Raw genomic sequence first — 21,662 nt, 5'->3', positions numbered from 1 at the left:
TGTACATACACCTGTATATAGTGCCTGTCATATATAGCCTGTGCTGTACATACACCTGTATACAGTGCCGGTCACATATAGCCTGTGCTGTACATACACCTGTATACAGTGCCGGTCATATATAGCCTGTGCTGTACATACACCTGTATACAGTGCCGGTCACATATAGCCTGTGCTGTATGTTTCTTGTGTTTTTTTTGTTTAGTTTCATACTATAGGGGCCATTTAGGGGTCTGCTCTCGTTCAGGCACCCTTATTACATATAAGTGGCGCTGCCCAGACACTGGCTATGCCTGCACAGTAACTCTGCCCACTTCCATCTCATTACATTTCCTTAGGCATACAGAGATGTAGAAGCACATATAACCCTCACGTACTGTATGGGCACAGTCTGTGTTTGCTTTCTGTCAAATCTGCCAGGACTCCTCTGCTTCCAGTGGAATTGTGAACCCTTCCCAATTCTGCCATGATGATCCATGATTTCAGTCTGACTACAAACCTTCCCAGTATCTGTGTCTGAGGGTAGACCACGGAGAAGGTGTCGTCGCTTACATCCAGTGCATCCAGTTGAACCTGCATCCTCCACCCACGTAGGTGATTATATTACCATTCATAGTGTTGGCCCACATTTACTAATGTGAGTACACCTAGACATTGTTGTAATCTGGGCCAAAATATGGTTGCCGCCTTTTTAGTACAAATAAGCACATACAGTTTTATAAAAAATCACCAAGCCTAGCTTAAAGGGGTATTCCCATCATAATGATCACTTTTAAATCTGTTAATGATTTGACAGTGATCATTTTTGTAAATATATTTGATTAACCCATTCCCACCGTTTAGGATAAAATTCTTCCCCACTTACCTCATTGTTGTGATTCAGTCTCCCCTTGTTACGGCCACCGCTCTTCTCCAGAATCCCGGTGACCGCGCTTGCGCAGAAGACTCCTTCTTTTCTCCTGGCCGGGCTCGCTGTCCTGAACGCGCATGCGCGATGGTGACTTCTTCCCGGCCAGAATAGTACAGAGCTGCGAACGCGCACGCCAGCTCTGTACTATACTGGCCAGAAATAAGTCACCATGGCGCATGCGCGGCGGCGTGCGCGTACAGTTCAGCGCACGGCCCGGCCGGGAGAAGACTTCAATCAAGATGAAGCCCGCCCCCAGCCAGAATCCAGGAAGTGAAAGGCGCGCTGGCAGCAGGTAAGTATGAAAAGGCGAAGTGGGATAACCCCTTTAATGAAAGGGGTTTGGTGTATCAGTAAAGGGGCATAATTTAGCAGGAAATGGGGTATGGCCTAAGATTCCTAATTTTGCTTCCGAATTTTGCCATATTTCTAGTGTAACCAGTAGTTGGTATAGAGTCAGAAAAGTTTCTATCCCTGCTCCAGATTTCTCATCCAGCCTGACCATAATGATAAATGTGGCAGATATTTACACGGTCATGGCAAGTTTACATGGCCCAATTGTCGGGCAGATTATCGTGGGAAAACGTTCCTACAAACACTCGTGCAGCGGATCCGCAATGAAAGAGCAAAATGCTCGTTCATCGGGTGAAACTGGCGCTTGCAAGTAAATTATGGTTTCTGGGCAGCAGATTGTGCTGTCTAAGCAGGTCGTACTGTGGAGGGGATCGCTGCATGAGCAGCCGGTTGTCGGGAAGGAATGCTTGCTTCCTGATGATCAGCTGTTCCTCTGACTGTGTAAGCCCACCATCAGACTGGACTAGTAAATCCGCCTCAGTGTGTTCAAAGGAGGCCTAAAGCCGGGCACACTCGTAAGATGACTGTTGGCCAACAGCTATCTCTACAAGTCCTGCAATTCGGAGAAGCATACTTATGTAGAGGAGAGACACGTCTGGCATAGCTTATCTTCTGAGAACAAAAGGATCAAGTAGTTGAAATCAAACATGCCCGATCCTTATCTCCCTGACATCAGCTCGAGTCGAAGTCCCCTTATACATTGGATGTAAATTATATGGCCTGCTGAGGGGGTTCTCTAAAATAATGACTTTTTATTGCCTGCCTTCTGTAAATAGAAGATTTATACTTACCTGTTCCATGCCACTCTGGATAGGTCCTTAGTATCAGATCGGTGGGGATCCGACACCCAGCACCCCCGCTGATGAGCTGTTTGAGAAGGCTGCAGTGCTCCTGTAAGCACCATGGCCTCCTTGCAGCTTATCAAGCACAACACCATTGATTTGATAGCCGCTGTGCTTGGTATTGCAGGTCACCCCTTCCAATTCAATGGGACTGAGCTTTGCCAAGGTCACATGAACGGCCTAGGAAGTGGCTGTGCTGCTGACCAGAGCGCCTCAGCTTTTTCAAACAGCCAAACGGTTGTGGTCACGGGTTGTTGGACCCCCACCAATCTAATATTGATGACCCATCCTGAGAATACGCCATCAATATCAAAATCTTGGACAACAGCTTTAAACTCCAGTACATTATTCCTCTAACCCCTTTTAGTCCCAAGTCCTTATTTCATTGTACTATTTTACAGGCACATGTTGGCAATATATACCAAAACACACCAAATGCAACAACCTAAGGGTCCATTCACACATCAGTGTGTGTTTTGCGGATCCGCAAAACACGGACAGCAGCAATGTGCGTTCCGCATTTTGCGGACTGCACATTGCCGGCACTAAGAGAATATGCCTATTCTTGTTCGCTATTGCGGACAAGAATAGGACATGTTCTATTTTTTTCAGGATTGGAATTTTGGACCCGGAAGTGCAGGTCCGCAATTCCGGATCGGGGACGCACGTCGTGTGGCCCCATAGAAATGTATGGGTCCGCAAAATGCGGAATGGAATTGCGGATGTGTGAATGGAGCTTAAAACTAATAAAACTGACTTATTGCAAAATTTACAACTTCAACAGGGGTAGCTAACCTTAAGCTGCTTTCATACAAACGTGTATGGTCTATGAAATGTGGTCCATGTGACTGTCGCATTTCCTGTACCAGCCACGGCTCAGCTGACCTGAACTCACTGCATCATAGATCACCAAGATGGATTGAGTTCTGCTGAAATGAGCCATGGTTGATCTTGGAAGAAAGGGATGCAAATGAGTTCTTCATTCAGTTTTTTTATCACGCGCGTGCAAAATACATTCCACTCGCGCGGAAAAAACTGAACTCAATCGCAGACAAAACTGACTGAAATTGCGTGCCTCTCTTAGGCTGAGTTCACACGGGCGAGTATTCCGCGCGGGTGCAATGCGGGAGGTGAACGCATTGCACCCGCACTGAATCCTGACCCATTCATTTCTATGGGGCTGTTCACATGAGCTGTGATTTTCACGCATCACTTATGCGTTGCGTGAAAATCGCAGAATGCTCTATATTGTGCGTTTTCCACGCAACGCAGGCCCCATAGAAGTGAATGGGGCTGCGTGAAAATCGCAAGCATCCGCAAGCAAGTGCGGATGCGGTGCGATTTTTCACGCACGGTTGCTAGGAGACGATCGGGATGGAGACCCGATCATTATTATTTTCCCTTATAACATGGTTATAAGGGAAAATAATAGCATTCTGAATACAGAATGCATAGTACAATAGCGCTGGAGGGGTTAAAAAAAATCGAAAAAATAATTTAACTCGCCTTAATCCACTTGTTCGCGCAGCCCGGCATCTCTTCTGTCTTCATCTTAGCTGTGTGCAGGAAAAAGACCTGTGGTGACGTCACTCCGGTCATCACATGATCCATCACCATGGTAAAAGATCATGTGACGGACCATGTGATGTCCGGAGTGACGTCACCACAGGTCCTTTTCCTGCACACAGCTAAGATGAAGACAGAATAGATGTCGGGCTTCGTGAGCAAGTGGATTAAGGTGCGTTAAAAATATAGATATTTTTTTTTAACCCCTCCAGCACTATTCTACTATGCATTCTGTATTCAGAATGCTATTATTTTTCCTTATAACCATGTTATAAGGGGAAATAATACAATCTACAGAACACCGATCCCAAGCAGAAGTTCGGGTTTGGGTACCAAACATGCCGATTTTTCTCACGCGCGTGCAAAACGCATTACAATGTTTTGTACTCGCGCGGAAAAATCGTGCATGTTCCCGCAACGCACACGCACCTTTTCCCGCAACGCCCGTGTGAACTCAGCCTTAGGCTACATTCACATGTCCGCAATGTGTTTTGCGGAAACACGGAGTCACGGGTCCGCAAAACACGGAAAGCGGCAATGTGCGTTCCGCATTTTGCAGACCGCACATTGCCGACATAATAGAATATGCCTGTTCTTGTCCGCAATTGCGGACAAGAATAGGACAAGTTCTATTTTTTTGTGGAAACGGAAGCACGGATGCGGAAGTGCGGATCCGCAAATGTGGATGCGGACAGCACATTCCGTCCCCATAGAGAATGAATTTGTCCGCACCCTTTCCGCAAAATTGCGGAAAGGATGCGGACACATTTTGCGGACTTGTGAATGGAGCCTTAGGCTGCTTTCATACAGCCGTATGTGGTCCATGACATGCAGTCTGTGTGATAGCCCCCAAATGGTTGATCTTGGAAATGCAGCTATCATCTCTCTTTGGGGAGAGAGCCTTAATCAGTGTGAGGAGACTTATAGGCCATACATGCTCCTCTGGAATTCTGGGAGGAAAGGGATGCAAATGGAGTCTTAACAAGCTCTGCGTCTGATGCCACAAGTACAATGTAAGGGCAGCTATCCTATAAGTCAATGAGGTGCTGGCTTATTTAATATCTCAGTCATGTTTCAAGGCCTCTTTAAGGTAGAACATTGACTTACATCTTGTGACATCAGAGGCAGAGCTTGTTAAGAACTCATTTGCATTCCTTTCTTCCGCCTCTGATGTCACAAGATGTAAGTCAATGTTCTACCTTAAAGAGGCCTTGAAACATGACTGAGATATTAAATAAGCCAGCACCTCATTGACTTATAGGATAGCTGCCCTTACATTGTACTTGTGGCATCAGAGGCAGAGCTTGTTAAGACTCCATTTGCATCCCTTCCCTCCCAGAATTCCAGAGGAGCATGTATGGCCTATAAGTCTCCTCACACTGATTAAGGCGCTCTCTCCCCAAAGAGAGATGATAGCCCCCAAATGATTGACCTTGGAAATGCAGCTATCACACAGACTGCATGTCATGGAACACATACGGCTGTATGAAAGCAGCCTAAGAGAGGACTAAGGCCTCTTTCACACGGGCGTCATTGATTTTGTCAGAATGCGTTGTGGCAAACCTGCGCGAGGAGGCACGCAATTTCAGTCAGTTTTGTCTGCGATTGAGTTCAGTTTTATCCGCGCGAGTGGAATGCATTTTGCACGCACGTGATAAAAAACTGAATGTGGTACCCGAACCCGGACTTCTTCACTGAAGTTCGGGTTTGCGTTTGGTGTTCTGTTGATTTTATTATTTTCCCTTCTAACATGGTTACAAGTGAAAATAATAGCATTCTTAATACAGACTGCTAACTAAAATGTCCATTGAGGGGTTAAAAAAATAAAGAAAAATAAACTCACCTCATCCACTTGATCGCGCAGCCGGTATCGTCTTCTTTCTTCTTCCAAAAGGACCTGTGCTGACGTCATCACGCTCACCACGTCATCGAAGGTCCTTTTGGAGGTCCTGCAGGAAGAAGAAAGAAGACTATGCCGGCTGCGCGATCAAGTGGATGAGGTGAGTTTATTTATTTTTTAACCCCTCAGTGGACAGTTTATAAAGGAAAATAATACAGTGAGTTGACTTTAATGGGGTCTGAGGTTGCTCATCCCTATTTACGAACATCATCTCCTAGCAACCATGCGTGAAAATCGCACCGCATTCGCACTTGCTTGCGGATGCTATGCAATTTTTACGCAGCCCCATTCATTTCTGTGGGGCCTGCGTTGCGTGAAAAATGCAGAATATAGAACCTGCTGCGATTTTCACGCAACGCACAAGTGCTGTGTCAAAAACAATGCTCATGTACACAGCCCCATTGAAATTAATGGGTCAGGATTCAGTGCGGGTGCAATGCATTCACGTCACGCATTGCACCCGTGCAGAATACTCGCCCGTGTGAAAGGGGCCTAATTCGACTGTTTTTTAAAGGCGTTTTCTGTCCATGAGGATTGGGCATCAATGTATGATCATCGAGGGTCCGACACCCAACAGCTGCGATGATCAGCTGTTCTGAAGTAGCTCTGGCGCAGCTACAGCTCCGTCCATTATGTAGTGGACGGAGCTGGTTACTGCGGCGCTTCTCCAATAAAAGTGAATGGGAGCAGCTAGGCAGTTACTAGCTCCATCCACGATAGATGGAGCTGTAGTTCTGGCACTGGAAGTACTGCAGAACAGCAGGGATGCAGGGTGTTTGACCCCTACTGATCAGATTGAGGTAGTCCACCAAAATAAAAAAACTAGAAAACCCCTTTGACTTGGGAGGATCTCAAGATCTACTTGGTACCATGTTGTGACAGTAGCATGAGGGGAATGGTATCGGGGGAGTTGTGAGGCTTCTGGATATTATGTGAGGTTGAATGGATATTTTTTTGAAATTAAGTTTAGTAGAACAGAACAGAAGTAGCAGTAAAATGCAGTAGTATTGATCAGATGCTGTTACAGACAAAATACACAACAGTTCCATCCAGTGACATACAGGTGATGGTTTTCTGATAGTAGATGTTTTCTTTCCTCTTCTTCTCCATTCGGCCATGACCACCATGACAACTTCCAGCCCGTCTCTGCAAAGTTTGTGCAAGACGTCTTAGGCTCCTACCATTTCCATCATTCTCTCCACCTGCTCAACACACACTCCCCATGCTCTTACTTTTAACATTGTCATCCTGCCGCTACCCCATTGCTGTGCTGCTCAGTTCTCCCAAATGCAGTAGGGTGCTAGCGGAAGTGTGTTGAGTAGTGGGGTGCTGAAAGAAGGATTGTTTGCAGGTAGTGATGCAGCGAGTACTGGAATGATGGTGGTAGTGGGATACTGGTGTAGATCAGTCAGTATTGGGGTGCTGGTACATATGGATAGTTGTGTAATAAGCACTGCACTGTTGGTGACAATGCAGTGAGTAGTATGGGGTGCTAGTAGATGTGAATACTAGCTGCAGTAATGGAGTACTGATACATATGAATATGGGTAATAGTGGGTGCTGGTAGATGTGAATAGTAATGCAGTGCGTATTGGTTTGCTGGTAGATGTAAGTAGTAGATGTATTATAATATAGCCACCAAGTGGAGGTCATTAGGGTTGATGACCGTATAATCCAGATGTCCTGCTCAGGGCTGGTGGTGGGTGAGAACTGCCTACACATACATTGGGCCTGGCTGTGGTGGTTATGACTTCTGATGGATCACTGGTGAGATCCGCCCTCCCCTCTCTCTAATGAGGCAGCAAGACCTGGCTGGTACATTACCCAACACATCACTGCAATGTGAGAGGAGGGACAGACGAGATGTAGGCAGTGCCATGCTAGGACTGTTGGGTTTCTCAGCAAGTTTCACTCAGTGTCACCGATGGGAAGAATGAATCCCAATCCTCTGCTTTCAAAGTTTTCAACTTGATATACATCCGGAGGACACTTAATCTCAGTCATAGGGGGTTGAAACTGTCTATAAAGCCTTCTTGTTTTGGAAATCTGTGGTGATCAAAGATGTATCTGTGACACATCAGAAGGTCATTTTGACTAGATTTCCCCTCTATTCAGTATGGTCTCAGTTATATTATTTACTAGCAGAAGGACCCGGCTTCGCAACAGGCATATTTCATCTATTTAGGGCTCTTTCACACCTGCGTTCTTGTGTTCCGGCATAGAGTTCCGTCGTCGGGGCTCTATGCCGGAAGAATCCTGATCAGGATTATCCTAATGCATTCTGAATGGAGTGAAATCCGTTCAGGATGCATCAGGATGTCTTCAGTTCCGGAACGGAACGTTTTTTGGCCGGAGAAAATACCGCAGCATGCTGCGCTTTTTGCTCCGGCCAAAAATCTGGAACACTTGCCGCAATGCCGGATCCGGAATTAATGCCCATTGAAAGGCATTGATCCGGATCCGGCCTTAAGCTAAACGTCGTTTCGGCGCATTGCCGGAGCTGACATTTAGCTTTTTCTGAATGGTTACCATGGCTGCCAAGACGCTAAAGTCCTGGCAGCCATGGTAAAGTGTAGCGGGGAGCGGGGGAGCAGTATACTTACCGTCTATGCGGCTCCCCAGGCGCTCCAGAGTGATGTCAGGGCGCCCCAAGCGCATGGATCATGTGATCGCATTGGACACGTCATCCATGCGCATGGGGCGCTCTGACGTCATTCTGGAGCGCCCCGGGGAGCCGCACGGACGGTAAGTATACCGCTCCCCGCTCCTACTATGGCAGCCAGGACTTTAATAGCGTCCTGGGTGCCATAGTAACACTGAAAGCATTTTGAAGACGGTTCCGTCTTCAAATGCTTTCAGTACACTTGCGTTTTTCCGGATCCAGAGTGTAATTCCGGCAAGTGGAGTACATGCTGGATCTGGACAACGCAAGTGTGAAAGAGCCCTAAATTTAATGTTTGTCATTAAAAGATATCGACAGTATCCACTATAACATTGACATCTACAGTACCCTGCCCCTTTAACAGTGACCTCCACAGCGGCCTGATTACTTAACAGTGACCTCCACAGTGGCTGCCCCTTTATTAGTGACCTCCTCAGTACCCCGTCTCGTTAACAATGATTTCCACAATAACCCTCCTCCTTAAGTGACCTCCACAGAGCTCAGTTCCCTTAAAATGTGACCTCCACAACACCCCGCCCCCTTAACAGTGACCTCTAAAGGACCCCGCCCCTTAACACTGACCACCACCATTCCCTACCCCTTAACAGTGGCCTCCACAGAAGCCAATCCCCTTAACAGTGACCTCCACAGCAGCCTGCCCCCTTAACAGTGACCTCCACAGCAGTCTGCCCTCTTAAAAATGACCTCCACAGTGGCAGCCCCTTTATTAGTGACCTCCACAGTATCCCATCTACTTAACAGTGATTTCCACAACACCCCGTCCCCTTAACAGTGGCCTCTATAGAATATGCCCCTTAACACTGACCTCCATAGCAGACCATCCCCTTAACTGGGACCTCCACAGAAGCCTGCCCCTAGGGTGGCCAGAGGTCCGGTTTTAGGCCTGGAGGGACACAGGGATGTCCTTTTGAACAGCTCACTCTCAGACAGCAGCACTGTGTTGTCTGAGCGTGAGCTGCAGGGAGAAAGTCAACCTTCCTTCCAACCATGCAGCTGACAGAAGTTGATTTTTTACCTTCATTTTTTTCAATCCCCGGTGGCTGCGGAGTGGGAGGGGGCATGGCCTAACTGGGTCAGGGCGTGGCTTAGCAGGACCTGGGGGCGGGTTTCTAAGTCCGTCTTTTGAGGGTGGCCTGAATGGTCACCCTACTTGCCCTCTTAACTGTGACTTCCACAGCACTCCGCTCCCTTAACAGTGTCATCCACATCGCCCTGCCCCTTTAAAGCTGACCTACAGCAGTGAAGAAAAATGGCTGGGTTGTTATGGAAACCTGGTGTAAAACTGTGTGTATGTGGAGACTAAAGGCTGAGAGCTTCTATTGGCTGATAAGGGTCATGTGACAAGGCTTCTATTGGCTAATGCATTTTTTGGAATATCTCAGGAACAGTACGTGCTAGAGAGCTGAGACCCGGACACCTGGTGTGGCAAATTTCTTGATTGTAAATGTGACGGTGCGGATTCCTTTAGCGGACATACACACATACATACACTCAGCTTTATATATTAGAGTTGTACTGTACTGCCCAAGTCAAATGTGCATGTTAATGTAGAGGAGGGCAGATATGTTTAACCAAATGGTAGAAGGATCTCCATACAGCATTTAAATAAAGTTTTGACCGAACTGACTTTGGATCTGCGAACAGAAGCTCGCTTTGCTCAACGCTAGTTATCAGTATTAAAGTCTTGAAAAACCCTTTTTTATGGTCCCTTAATTGATGTTATCTCAGAAACCTGGGTCCCCCACTATGTCTCTAGTAGACTGTTTAGATCTAGATGTCAAGCAGTGTCATAAATTTGTATTCTTCTGGCTCTTTGAGATTTGCAATTGCCTTTTAATATAACAATTTTTTATGTGTTTTTCATTGTGTCCGGGGCTACAAAAAATTCTTAGCCACAGGAAAATGCAACTTTTTCTCTTTGTGTGGCAATGGGACCTCATCCTTGCTTTAAGTTTCTATCCAGTTTCTCCCACATAGAGACCCCAAACAAGACTATGACGAATACTGCACCTCGCGGCTCCGCCTGACGTCAACCACGTCGAGCTCACGAGATACGGTATAGTCACTGGTTACCAAGACGTGATATTATGCCCTCCTGGGAGTACGTAAGGTCCGCTTGGTACAGTTTACACAGACGCCTCCTGTCCACGCGGGCACAGAGAGGCCACAAGCTGAGAGAGGCTTTTCACTGCCCCAGTGAAACAGCTCTTTCTGAGCCCGGGTAGACTGACACCAGTTTCTCGTTTGATATAAGCCCGGTCCACTAACAAGCTTATATAGGGTGAGAAACCAACCCGCAGTAGCGTATAACTATGCCGAAACACGGATGTGGGGATTCGTGATCGAGATACAAGATAGCACAAGATTAACTTATATATTTAATTGCCTTAAAGGGGTTCTGCAGTTTTTTTAAACTGATGATCTATCCACTGGATAGATCATCAGCATCTGATCGGTGGGGGTCCGACACCTGGGACCCCTGACGATCAGCTGTTTGAGAAGGCAGCAGCGCTGGCAGTAGCGCCGCGGCCCTCTCACTGTTTACCGCAGGCCCAGTGAAGTCACGACTAGTATCGGTGGCCTGGGCAGGGCTAAGCTCTGTTCATATGAATGGAGCTTAGCCCCGCCCAGGCCATTGTTACTAGTCGTGACGTCACTGGGTGTCGGACCCCCGCCGATCAGATGCTGATGATCTATCCAGAGGATAGATCATCAGTTTAAAAAAGCTGCAGAACCCCTTTAAGCTCTCACTAGACATAACACAATATACACAGAAAATATATACAGTGGTCTGAGTGGTAAATACAGATGGCATGGTACAACAGGGTTAAGCAGAACAAAAAGTCAGTTTACCAGATGGAGTCCTTTGGGTGGTGATGAATAATGGGTTTCTGTAACGCTTGGCTGTAGTCACATGGGGGGCAGTGATGTCAGCAGTTTCCAGGTTCCTCAAAACGCGTTACCCGACGTGGACCCCCTCCAGAGAAAGACGCTGGACTCTGCCTGCATGGGTCTTTTCACATGTAGTCGGCCACGCCCCTCCCTGCCTCTGGAAGGGGTCCCCCCTCCCTCCTGGTCCTGGCAACCAAACAACCCACAAAACCCATTAGGGCCCATAGCTCCAGACCAGAAGGCCACAGGGAGATGGTTCTGGGACCAACGGATCCGCCTGGGTTCCGGCTACAGGTAGAACCCACACATGGTACCATGGCACCCTACTACCAACCTACGACCAGGGGCATGTCTGTCTTGGTCCCCGGGTTGCAGATGTATAACTGACTTATGCCTGTGATGGACAGGCGATTCATAATTCCTTATGAATCGCCGGTTCCATGATGTCTGAGGGATTTGATTGAACTGGTTACTAGCTGAGACTCCCTGCAGGGTTTTCCTGCAGGATCCGTGCTGTCTGAGTGAAGGTGTGAAATGTAAACAAGTGTGGCCTGCTAGAAGCCAGGACCCCTGCAGAGTTTTGGTCCCTCCGCTATCTGGTTGCGCTTTGAAGCAGGGCCCCCCTGTGGAGTTTGATTTACTCTGCCCACTCCTAGAGCAAATGGCAGGGATGAAACCATAACTCCATATTCCTCACAAAGACATTTAGTGCCCACAGTCAAGTACAGGACATTGGCTGTAGAACACCTGAATGTCCCAGGGATCTTATAGTCCGGCTGTGTGTTGGGAATCCGGATTTTGTCTGTGGCAGTTACATACCGCACTTAGTTCAGTTAGGCTACTTTCACACTAGCGTTAATATTTTCCTATGACGGATCTCAATACCGGAAAAAACCCTTCCGTTTTGTCCCCATTCATTGTCAATGGGGACAAAACTGAACTGAACAGTACGGAATGCTCCAAAATGCATTCCGTTCCGTTTGGTTGCGTTCTCATACCGGAGAGCAAACCACAGCATGCTGCAGTTTGCTTTCCGTCATGGGATGCGGAGCAAGATGTATCAGTCATGACCCACAATGCAAGTCAATGGGGAAGGATCCGTTTTCTCTGACACAATAGAAAACGGATCCGTTCCCCATTGACTTTCAATGGAGTTCATGATGGATCTGTCTTGGCTATGTTAAAGATAATACAACCAGATCCGTTTATAACAGATGCAGATGGTTGTATTATCGGTAACAAAAGCATTTTTGCTGAACCCTGCCAGATCCAGCAAAAACGCTAATGTGAAAGTAGCCTTATCCCTGCCTACATTTGTTGGCCATGTCTACTTATGTTGCCCCTTATGTTTAGTTCTTAAAACTGCAGACACGTTTGGAAGGATTTTTTATTAATCATATGCCATGTTTCTACAGGTGTATACATTCACTAGAAGTGGGCATCGCTGCATACAGGAAACCAGATGATAAGCAGTTTAAGGACTACGCTTACTTCCTAACCCACGACATCAGCATGATGCGACTGATAGAGACTTTCCTAGAAAACACGCCTCAACTCATCCTGGTGCTCTATATCATCATACAAAAAGAAGCAATAGAGACTTTTCAGTGTGAGTGCATACGGTGAAAAGGAGGACCTGTATCCACAGGAGTGTATCTAGAGGTGCAAGCCTACCTGGGGAATAATCTAGTATTTCTCAAAATACCATAATGTAGAAGAATTGGCAAAATCTAGTATTTGATAGACTAGCGCATCTATAGATTGGCAATTGAGACAAACTACAGAGCATACAATCAGGGGTGCGCATAGCCTTTCTGCTGCCTGAGTCAAAAATTTAAATGGCGCCCCCTCTCATGGCAAATTCTCAACCCCTTGCCTCTAGCCCCACTGTTAGGCATACTTGGAAAATATTATTACCCTCTATGTTTTGTAGCAATAGATGTAAAGTGCCACATACCTCTTACATCCAGTGATGTCTCCTCTGATGTAGACATTCTGTTTCCTCATCTTCTCCATTTAGACCAGACCGCCATGATGACCTCTTACAGCCACCTCTTGTCTCTGCAGAGTTTGAAAAACAGACATCTTTGTTTCCTACTTTTCCATCATCCTCCCACCTTCTGAACACCCCATCCTGCCACCCCCAAAACAGTGCCTGCTCTGCTTCTCAATACTATACTGCATAAACAGATAATCCCCATGAAAATACTAGTACCACACAGATATTGTCCCCTTCAATAATTATTTGCACACAGTGCCATAAAAAATAGCTGCATACGGCAAATAGTGTCCCTGACACTAATAGTGCTGTAAACATAATGTCCCCCCAAAAAACTGTGCTAAGCTGATACTGTGCCAGGGTGCCCCCACAGCAACAGTGCTCCCAAAAGTCTCACCGGTAGTAATAATTCTCTGCCGGAGTGAATTTAAGTGTTAACAGAACTCCCAATAAGTAATAATGCCCCCCATAGTGCCCATACTAGTAATCATGTTCCCCATAATTGCCCAGTAGTAATAAAACTCCCCATCAATGCCCCTCAGTAGTAATGCAAAAAATACCCCCTTGTAATGTGTGCCAGTACAAAAATACCCCCTTATAATGTGTGCCAATACAAAAAATACTTCCTAATGTGTGCCAATACATAAAAATGCTACTTTATAATGTGTGCCAGTAATAAAAATGACCCCCTATAATCCGTGCCAGTACAAAAATGCCCCCCTTATGTGTGCCAGTACAAAAAAATCCTTCTCTTAGTGCTCCTAGTAGAGCCAATAGTGCCCCCATAATGTCTGCCAGTACAGAAATATGCCCCCTTATGTGTGTCAGTTCCTCTATTTAGTGCCCTTAGTAAAAACAAAGCATTGTGCCAAATAAATAATAAACTGAAATACAAACCTTTTATGCCGCTGCCAGCAATGCAGTGCAGGCATCTTCCAGCATGTGTCCCGAGCTGTATGCTGCCCAGCTGAGGCGGCGCGATGACTTCATCAATGTTCTGCCTGAGCTGGGCAGCATACAGCTCAGGACACATGCTGGAAGATGCCTGCACTGCATCGCATTCAACTGTGATGCTGTCCGTAGGATAGCGATACAGTTAAATATAGAGAGATGAGCGCTTCCACAATGGAACATAGCAAATTTTGCTGTTTAATGCAGCATTGCATGCCAAAATGTCAGAACTTTTTGCTGTGCTACGTTGCCCAGTGAAAAGCCGGGTGGCATGACGGAAACCCAATGGACTAGGTGCTGTTTACGTCTATCATGTGACGGGTCCACCGCTTCTGTTATTTTCATTGTTCTGTCCCTGTAATGGAGCATAGCAATGGAAATAAGAACACTATTATGTTTTAAATGTATTGTAGGGATCTTGACCATTGAGGACATAACCTAGTTTGTATTGTTTCATTATTATGCATTACTGTACATACAAGTGTGGCCCCTTCATTGTGCTGCTTTATATCCCATTTCATTCAATGTGCCGATATAATGTTATACTATTTCTATTATTTATTTATTTTCTTGGCAAGGTTCTGATATTTAGCATAAGACGCAGCATTATTATTTCTCTCTCCTAGTTTCAGAATACACACCCAGCAATTTATCTGTAGAGAAGGTGTGACCGCTGTGCGATTCATTCATGTGTAATCAGTTCTATTGGGTGTGTGCACTGTGCTCCACAATGAAGCCTAATTACTATAATAACAACTCTATCACCCGATTACAAAAGAATTGCCCAGAAATCGCTGCCCATAGGAATGTACGTGACAAACCACTGAAAATCGCTACTTGATGGGATTTCTGAGCGATTTAAAAACCAGTTCTACATTTTCCTCCATTGTCACTTGTACTTGTTAGGTCTGCAGAAAAAGGTCTTACTACAAAAAGTACAAGTATATCCTTAAATCTACAATATTTGTTATATTCCTAAATGGAATGGATCGCCTACATTTTTTTCACTAGTTAACCACTTGACGAATTTCCCATAGACTATATACGTCTGAGTGATCTGCGTATAGCTCTGAATGGATGTTTTATAATGTTTGTGTAGAGATTGCAGCAGCATGCTAATCTTGCAATCTTGTCATTGACAGCAGGGCTCCCCATAGAGAAAGCAGGGATGTTTTTTTTTACCGTTTATGCCTTTCTCAACGCTGCATACACAACGCTCCATGTGCTCTGTGTATAGAGATGTGGAAGTGGCAATTCCGCTTCCTGCTCTGGTCCCAGCTGTCATGTGAATAGCGCAGACCAGAAGTCTGCGCGAGCTGCTGGATCTCAATACCAGAAAACAACGCAAGTGTGAAAGTAGCCTTTAAGGAAACCTATTTTCCTTTAAAAAATAATAATCCTGGTTGCACAATAATAAAATACCTATATAGCACCATCACAAATATAATGACCAGTAAAAAAAACATTAACATATTATTACTGCTGCATGGTGTAAAAGAAATGCACATTTGCCTTTTTTACCTAATTTCCCTCCAAAAAAAAATTCAATGAAATATACACACACACACACACACACACACACACCGTATTTTTCGCCCTATAAGACGCACCTGCCCATAAGACGCACCTGGTTTTTGAGGAGGAAAATTAGAAAAAAAATATTTTGAACCAAAAGGTGTGCTTTTGGTGGGTTTTGAACTACCGTAATGGGGGCATCTGTGGGTGGCACTGTTGTGGGGGCATCTGTGGGTGGCACATATATATAGCATTTTATGTGTCATCCATAGATCCCCCATAACAATGTCCCTGTGTAGTGAATGGGGGCCGGCATCTGTTTCTGTAATGGCAGCGGGGCCCGGTGCAGTCACTGTATTCTACTACACCGGGCCCCGCTCTCTGTAGTATACGGTAATCATATCTAACTTGTGGGTATTGTTTAAAGTATTCCAATCATCTTAAATCTAGCGCTGTACTACTTACAACTAACTTCTTGGTAGTCAGGAGGCCGGGCGGGTGGGCGCTCGTAGCGTAGCTCACTACGCTCACTGCACCTGCACCGCCTGCTTCATTCATAAAGTGGGCGGCGAAGGCGTAGTGAGCTACGCTACGAGCGCCCGGCCTCCTGACTACCAAGAAGTTAGTTGTAAGTAGTACAGCGCTAGATTTAAGATGATTAGAATACTTTAAACAATAGCCACGGGTTAAATATGATTACCGTATACTACAGTGAGCGGGGCCCGGTGTAGTAGAATACAGTGACTGCACCGGGCCCCGCTGCCATTACAGAAACAGATGCCGCCCCCCATTCACTACACAGGGACACTGTTATGGGGGATCTGTGGATGACACATAAGATGCTATATATATATATGTGTCATCCACAGATGCCCCCACAATGATCCCCCATAACAGTGCCATCCACAGATGCCCCCATAACAGTGCCATCCACAGAGGCCTATGGCCTCTTAGTTGGCTAAATTTAGCTTTTTTGAAGTTTGGTATTTTTTTTTCCTCCCTGAAGAAACCCTCATTTGAATGATAATTGGAAGGTTATTACTTTATGGTCACTATTTCCCAGGTGTCCCCCAACCTGCACGTCTGTTGTCCTGTCAGGTCTATTGGTTAATACTAAGTCCAGCATGGCCATCCCTCTAGTCGGCTCCTGAACCAGTTGGGAAAGGTGGTTATTGCTAAGAACCTGTTTCCTTTGAGATATACAAGTTTCAGTTTCCCAGTCTATATCTGGGTAGTTGAAGTCCCCCATAATGACCACCTCATTAGGATTTGCCGCCTCGTCTATCTCGTTTACTAGTAGATTTTCTGTGGACTGATCTATTTTCCACCTGATCTATTTTCACTAAGCTGCTTGGCAATTACCCCATAGCCCTTTCCGGCCTTGTGGAGGTCCACAATTTTCTCTGGTGTCTTTTGACAGCTCTTTGGTCTTGCCCATGGTAGTAGTTTGCGTCTGACTGTGGGGTGGACAGGGGTCTTTAAAGAGCTCAGACAGGTGTTTTTTTTTTGTTTTTTTTTCTAAATTCTATCTCTGAGTGGGAATGCACCTACAATGTGAATTTCAGACCCCTCCATGATTTCGAAGTGGGAGAACTTGCAAAATCGCAGGGTGTTTTAAATACTCTGTACATGCAATAAAAAGTAATTTTTGTATTTTATGTACATTACATTCCCTAGAGGCCAACCTTCTCCTACATCCAGAGGTGTACCAACATGCTTAGCAGCTTCCCTGCTTTCATGGTGAAGACTCCCACCATCCATCCATAGAAATATGTAGCTATATCTGTCAAGATAGTGGAGATGGAAATTTGGGGTTTGGGCATTGCATAACATAGTGCTATGTATTGTGGAATTGCTGGGGCTGTGTGTAAACTAATTATTTCTGTACACGGGTATAAGACAACTGGGAAGGCAAGGTTAAGTCCTCATTCACATTTCTATTTTTCACTGACATGTGCTGTCCACATTTTTCATGGACAGCACACGTACCCATTTATTTTAATGTGTCTGTCCACAGTTCATTTTTATTTTTATTTTTTTTTTTAAAAATTTTTTAACTGACCATGGGTCAGTAAAAAAATTTTAATAAATAATCATGGAGACATGCACTACTTTGGTCAGTGATGCGGACCAAACATGCCTATTGAAGTCTATGGATTCGTGAAAATCATGGACACAACACGGATGGCATCCGTGTTGCATCCGTTTTCCACTGACCACTGATAGGAGATGCTCTAGAAATTCATTTTCAGCTGAGCAGCATCTGTGAAATATGGATGACACACAGAGGGTAAAAAACGGAAACATAGACCAAACACTAAGGTCACACGGACTGCATTTTTTCATGGACGTGAAATGGACTCGGAAATGTAAATGAGGCCTAAAGGAGTTGTCCAGTTATAAAATCATGGCTGCTTTCTTCCAGAAACAGCACTACCCCTGTCTGTGTTGTGTTTGGTATTGCTACTCAACTCCATTGGCATCACTGGGGCAGAGCTGCAATACTGCAGGTGCTGTTTATAAAAGTAATCAGCCATGTTTTTGTAACTGTGGACAACCCCTTTAACAAGAGCTGGCTGCAGTGCACGTCTGGGAGATGGAGGTGCTTGATGGTCACATGTGATAAGCTGGTGCCTGCCCACAGAAAGTGAAGAGACCAGAGCTGCATGGGATGAGTAAAAAAAAACAGGCCGAAAAACTTGAAAGCGGCAGGTTTTGTTTTTGTAGAGATACAGTGGGAGATTTATCAAATTTTTGTAAGGTAGAATTGGCTTAGTTGCCCATAGCAAACAATCAGATTCCACTTCTCATTTTTCACAGCTCCTTTGGAAAATTTAAGTTGGAATCTGATTGGTTGCTATTGAAAACTAAACCAGTTCTACTTTACACCAGGTTGATAAATCTCCTGCATAGTTTAACCCCTTCAGGACCCTGCCATTTTCCACCTTAAGGATCAGACCGTTTTTTTGGAAACCTGACATGTGTCACTTTATGTGGTAATGACTTTGGAATGCTTTTACTTATCAAAGTCATTCTGAGACTGTTTTCTCGTGACACATTGTACTTCATGATCGTGGTAAATTTCAGTTTTTCATTTTTTTTAAATACCAAATTTACAAAAAAAAAAGGGGAACTTTCCAAATTTCTATTTCTCTTCTTTTAAAACAGATAGTGATAACTTATATAATAGTTATTACTTTACATTTCCCATATGTCTACTTTATGTTTTGGATAATTTTTCCCAAAACCAACTTTTTAAGGACCATTTCACGTCTGAAGTCACTTTGTGGGGCTTACATAATAGAAACCACCCATAAATGGCCCCATTTTAGAAACTACGCTCCTCAAGGTATTTAAAACTGATTTTACAAACTTTGTTAGCCTTTTAGGTGTTCCACAAGAATTAAAGGAAAATGGAGATGACATTTTAGAATTTCACTTTTTTGGCAGATTTTCTATTTTTTTTTCCCAGTAACAAAGCAAGGGTTAGCAGCCAAACAAAACTTAATATTTGACAGAAGAATTGCAGGGGTGGCGCTCAGTGGGTGCTGTCTGCAAGAAGCGGCGGTATCGCGGCAAGAACCACACAAAACTGCCGCACTGGAAAGGCAATGAGGTGTATTTGAGATACTGCGCTGAAGGACAATTTTTAGAGGTTTATATTGTTAAACAGTTATTACAACTTGGTGCAGGCTGGCATACGAGGATATTTCACTATACAGGTATTTAAGCTGGTTTGGAGACCGCTTACCTGTAGCGAAGACCTCAATCGGCGTGCTTTTGTCTGCGTCCCTGTAGTTTCAGAAAGTCGGCTTATTTCTCCTTTCTTTTTCTTTTCTCCGCTTTTCTGCTGGTTTATTCCTTTGGATGTAAGTTTATTTTTCTTTTTCTTTCTTCTTTATCGATGCTTTGGGTTAGGATGGGGTAATCCAGCTGCAGGATGGGTCGGCGTGCTGTCTCGTGCCCCGGCCGGTGACACGCTGCTGCCGCAGGTGGAGGTGTGTGTGGGGGAGTGGTTGGCGCTCACTTGGAGTTTGTTAGTGACGTCACTAAAGCGGTCAGGCAATGACCGACAGGTGCCAGGTATCCTAGCAGAAAAAGAAAAATAAACTTACATCCAAAGGAATAAACCAGCAGAAAAGCGGAGAAAAGAAAAAGAAAAGAGAAATAAGCCGACTTTCTGAAACTACAGGGACGCAGACAAAAGCACGCCGATTGAGGTCTTCGCTACAGGTAAGCGGTCTCCAAACCAGCTTAAATACCTGTATAGTGAAATATCCTCGTATGCCAGCCTGCACCAAGTTGTAATAACTGTTTAACAATATAAACCTCTAAAAATTGTCCTTCAGCGCAGTATCTCAAATACACCTCAAAACTTAATATTTATTACCCTGATTCTGTAGTTTACAGAAACACCCCATATGTGGTCGTAAACTGCTGTACGGGCACACGGCAGGGCGCAGAAGGAAAGTAATGCCATATGGTTTTTGGAGGGCAGATTTCACTGGGATCATTTTAAGTTGCCATGCCCCTGATGCACCCCTAGAGTAGAAACTCCAAAAAAGTGACCCCATTTTGGAAACTATGGGATAAGGTGGCAGTTTTGTTGGTACTATTTTAGGGTACATACAGGTTAAACTTGAAAAATTAGAATATCGTGCAAAAGTCAATTTATTTCAGTAATGAAAATTAAAAGGAATTGCATTAATGCAGCTTAAAATTAGAATTTTGTGAAAAGGTTCAATATTCTAGGCTCAAAGTGTCACACTCTAGTCAGCTAATTAATCCATATCCCCTGAGCAAAGTGTACCTCAAAATTGTGACTTTGGGGTTTCATAAGCTATAAGCCATAATCATCCAAATTATAACAAATAAAGGCTTGAAATATCTCACTTTGCATGTAATGAGTCTCATATGTTAGTTTCACCTTTTAAGTTGCATTACTGAAATAAATGAACTTTGCATGATATTCTAATTTTTCGAGTTTCACCTGTATGATTTTTGGTTGCTCTATATTACACAAGGTAAGGTAACCAAAAATAGCTGTTTGGCACAGTTTAAATTTTTTTGTTATTTACAATGTTCATCTGACAGGTTAGATCATGTGCTATTTTTTTATAGAGCGGGTTGTTGTGGACGCGACAGTGCCAAATATGACTTTTTTTGGTTACTCGTTTCAGTTTCACATAAAACATTTTTGAAAAAAATATTTTTTTTGTGTCTCCATATTCTTAAAGCCATATTTATTTTTATTTTTTTGGGCGACTGTCTTATGTAGGGGCTCATTTTGTTCTGGATGAGATGATGGTTTGGTACTATTTTAGGGTGCTTATGACTTTTTGATTGCTTGGTATGGCTTTTTTGACACCGTTTTTATTATTTTTTTTTTATGGTGTCCACCTGAGGGGTGATATTTTTATAGCAGGTTGTTACGGGCGCGGCAATACCTAATATGTATACTTTTTTAAAATATTTATTTAACAACCTCACATCCACCCATAGGATATAAACGTCCTATGGCTGGATGTTTAACTCTGAATGGACCTTCTGGAACGTCCACTCAAAGATCGCTAATCGTGCAGCTGCAGAGCAGGTTGCCTGCTGTCAGTGACAGCAGGGCAACCCTTAGAGAAGGCAGGGACAGTTCCCAGGTGTCCCTGCCTTCTAGATCGCGCTTCCTGTTCCGGCCCGGCGGTCATGTGACCGCCGGGGCCGGGTGAGTGCAGGAGCTGTCGGGTCTTTCACAGACCTTGATCAGCCCTGCACTGAGGCTGTACAGCACAGTATAGTGCTGTACAGTCTCTCTGGGGGTGTATTTCCACTGTAACTGGGGCTACTATGTCAGCCCCAGTTACAGGAGAAATCAATAGTGGAAAAAAATTAATAAAATGACGTTTAATGTCTCCCAGAGGTTTTGTATGACCTTATGGGGAACACAAAGTGTAAAATAAAAAATAAATACATTTAAAAAAAAGTAATTTATTTTATTTTTTTATAAAACTTAAGTAATAAAACAAAATATTAAATAGGAAAAAATTAATAAAAACTAGACA

The 21,662-nt window shown here is 44.5% G+C and overlaps 1 protein-coding gene across 1 annotated transcript in view; it reads left to right on the top strand.

Moving 5' to 3' along the window:
- Nucleotides 1-21,662, top strand: part of XKR8 (XK related 8) — a 38,780-nt gene that overhangs the window by 12,855 nt on the left and 4,263 nt on the right. Inside the window, exon 2 of the mRNA XM_040424332.1 lies at nt 12,560-12,753. Within this exon, the coding sequence (XP_040280266.1) occupies nt 12,560-12,753 (194 nt within the window). The remainder of the gene's footprint in view (nt 1-12,559; nt 12,754-21,662) is intronic.

This window comes from Bufo bufo, chromosome 3 (genome assembly GCF_905171765.1).
Source record: "Bufo bufo chromosome 3, aBufBuf1.1, whole genome shotgun sequence".
In the NCBI taxonomy this organism is placed as follows: domain Eukaryota; kingdom Metazoa; phylum Chordata; class Amphibia; order Anura; family Bufonidae; genus Bufo; species Bufo bufo.
The sequence above is the reverse complement of the archived record's forward strand: the minus strand, read 5'-3'. Positions and strand labels throughout refer to the sequence as shown.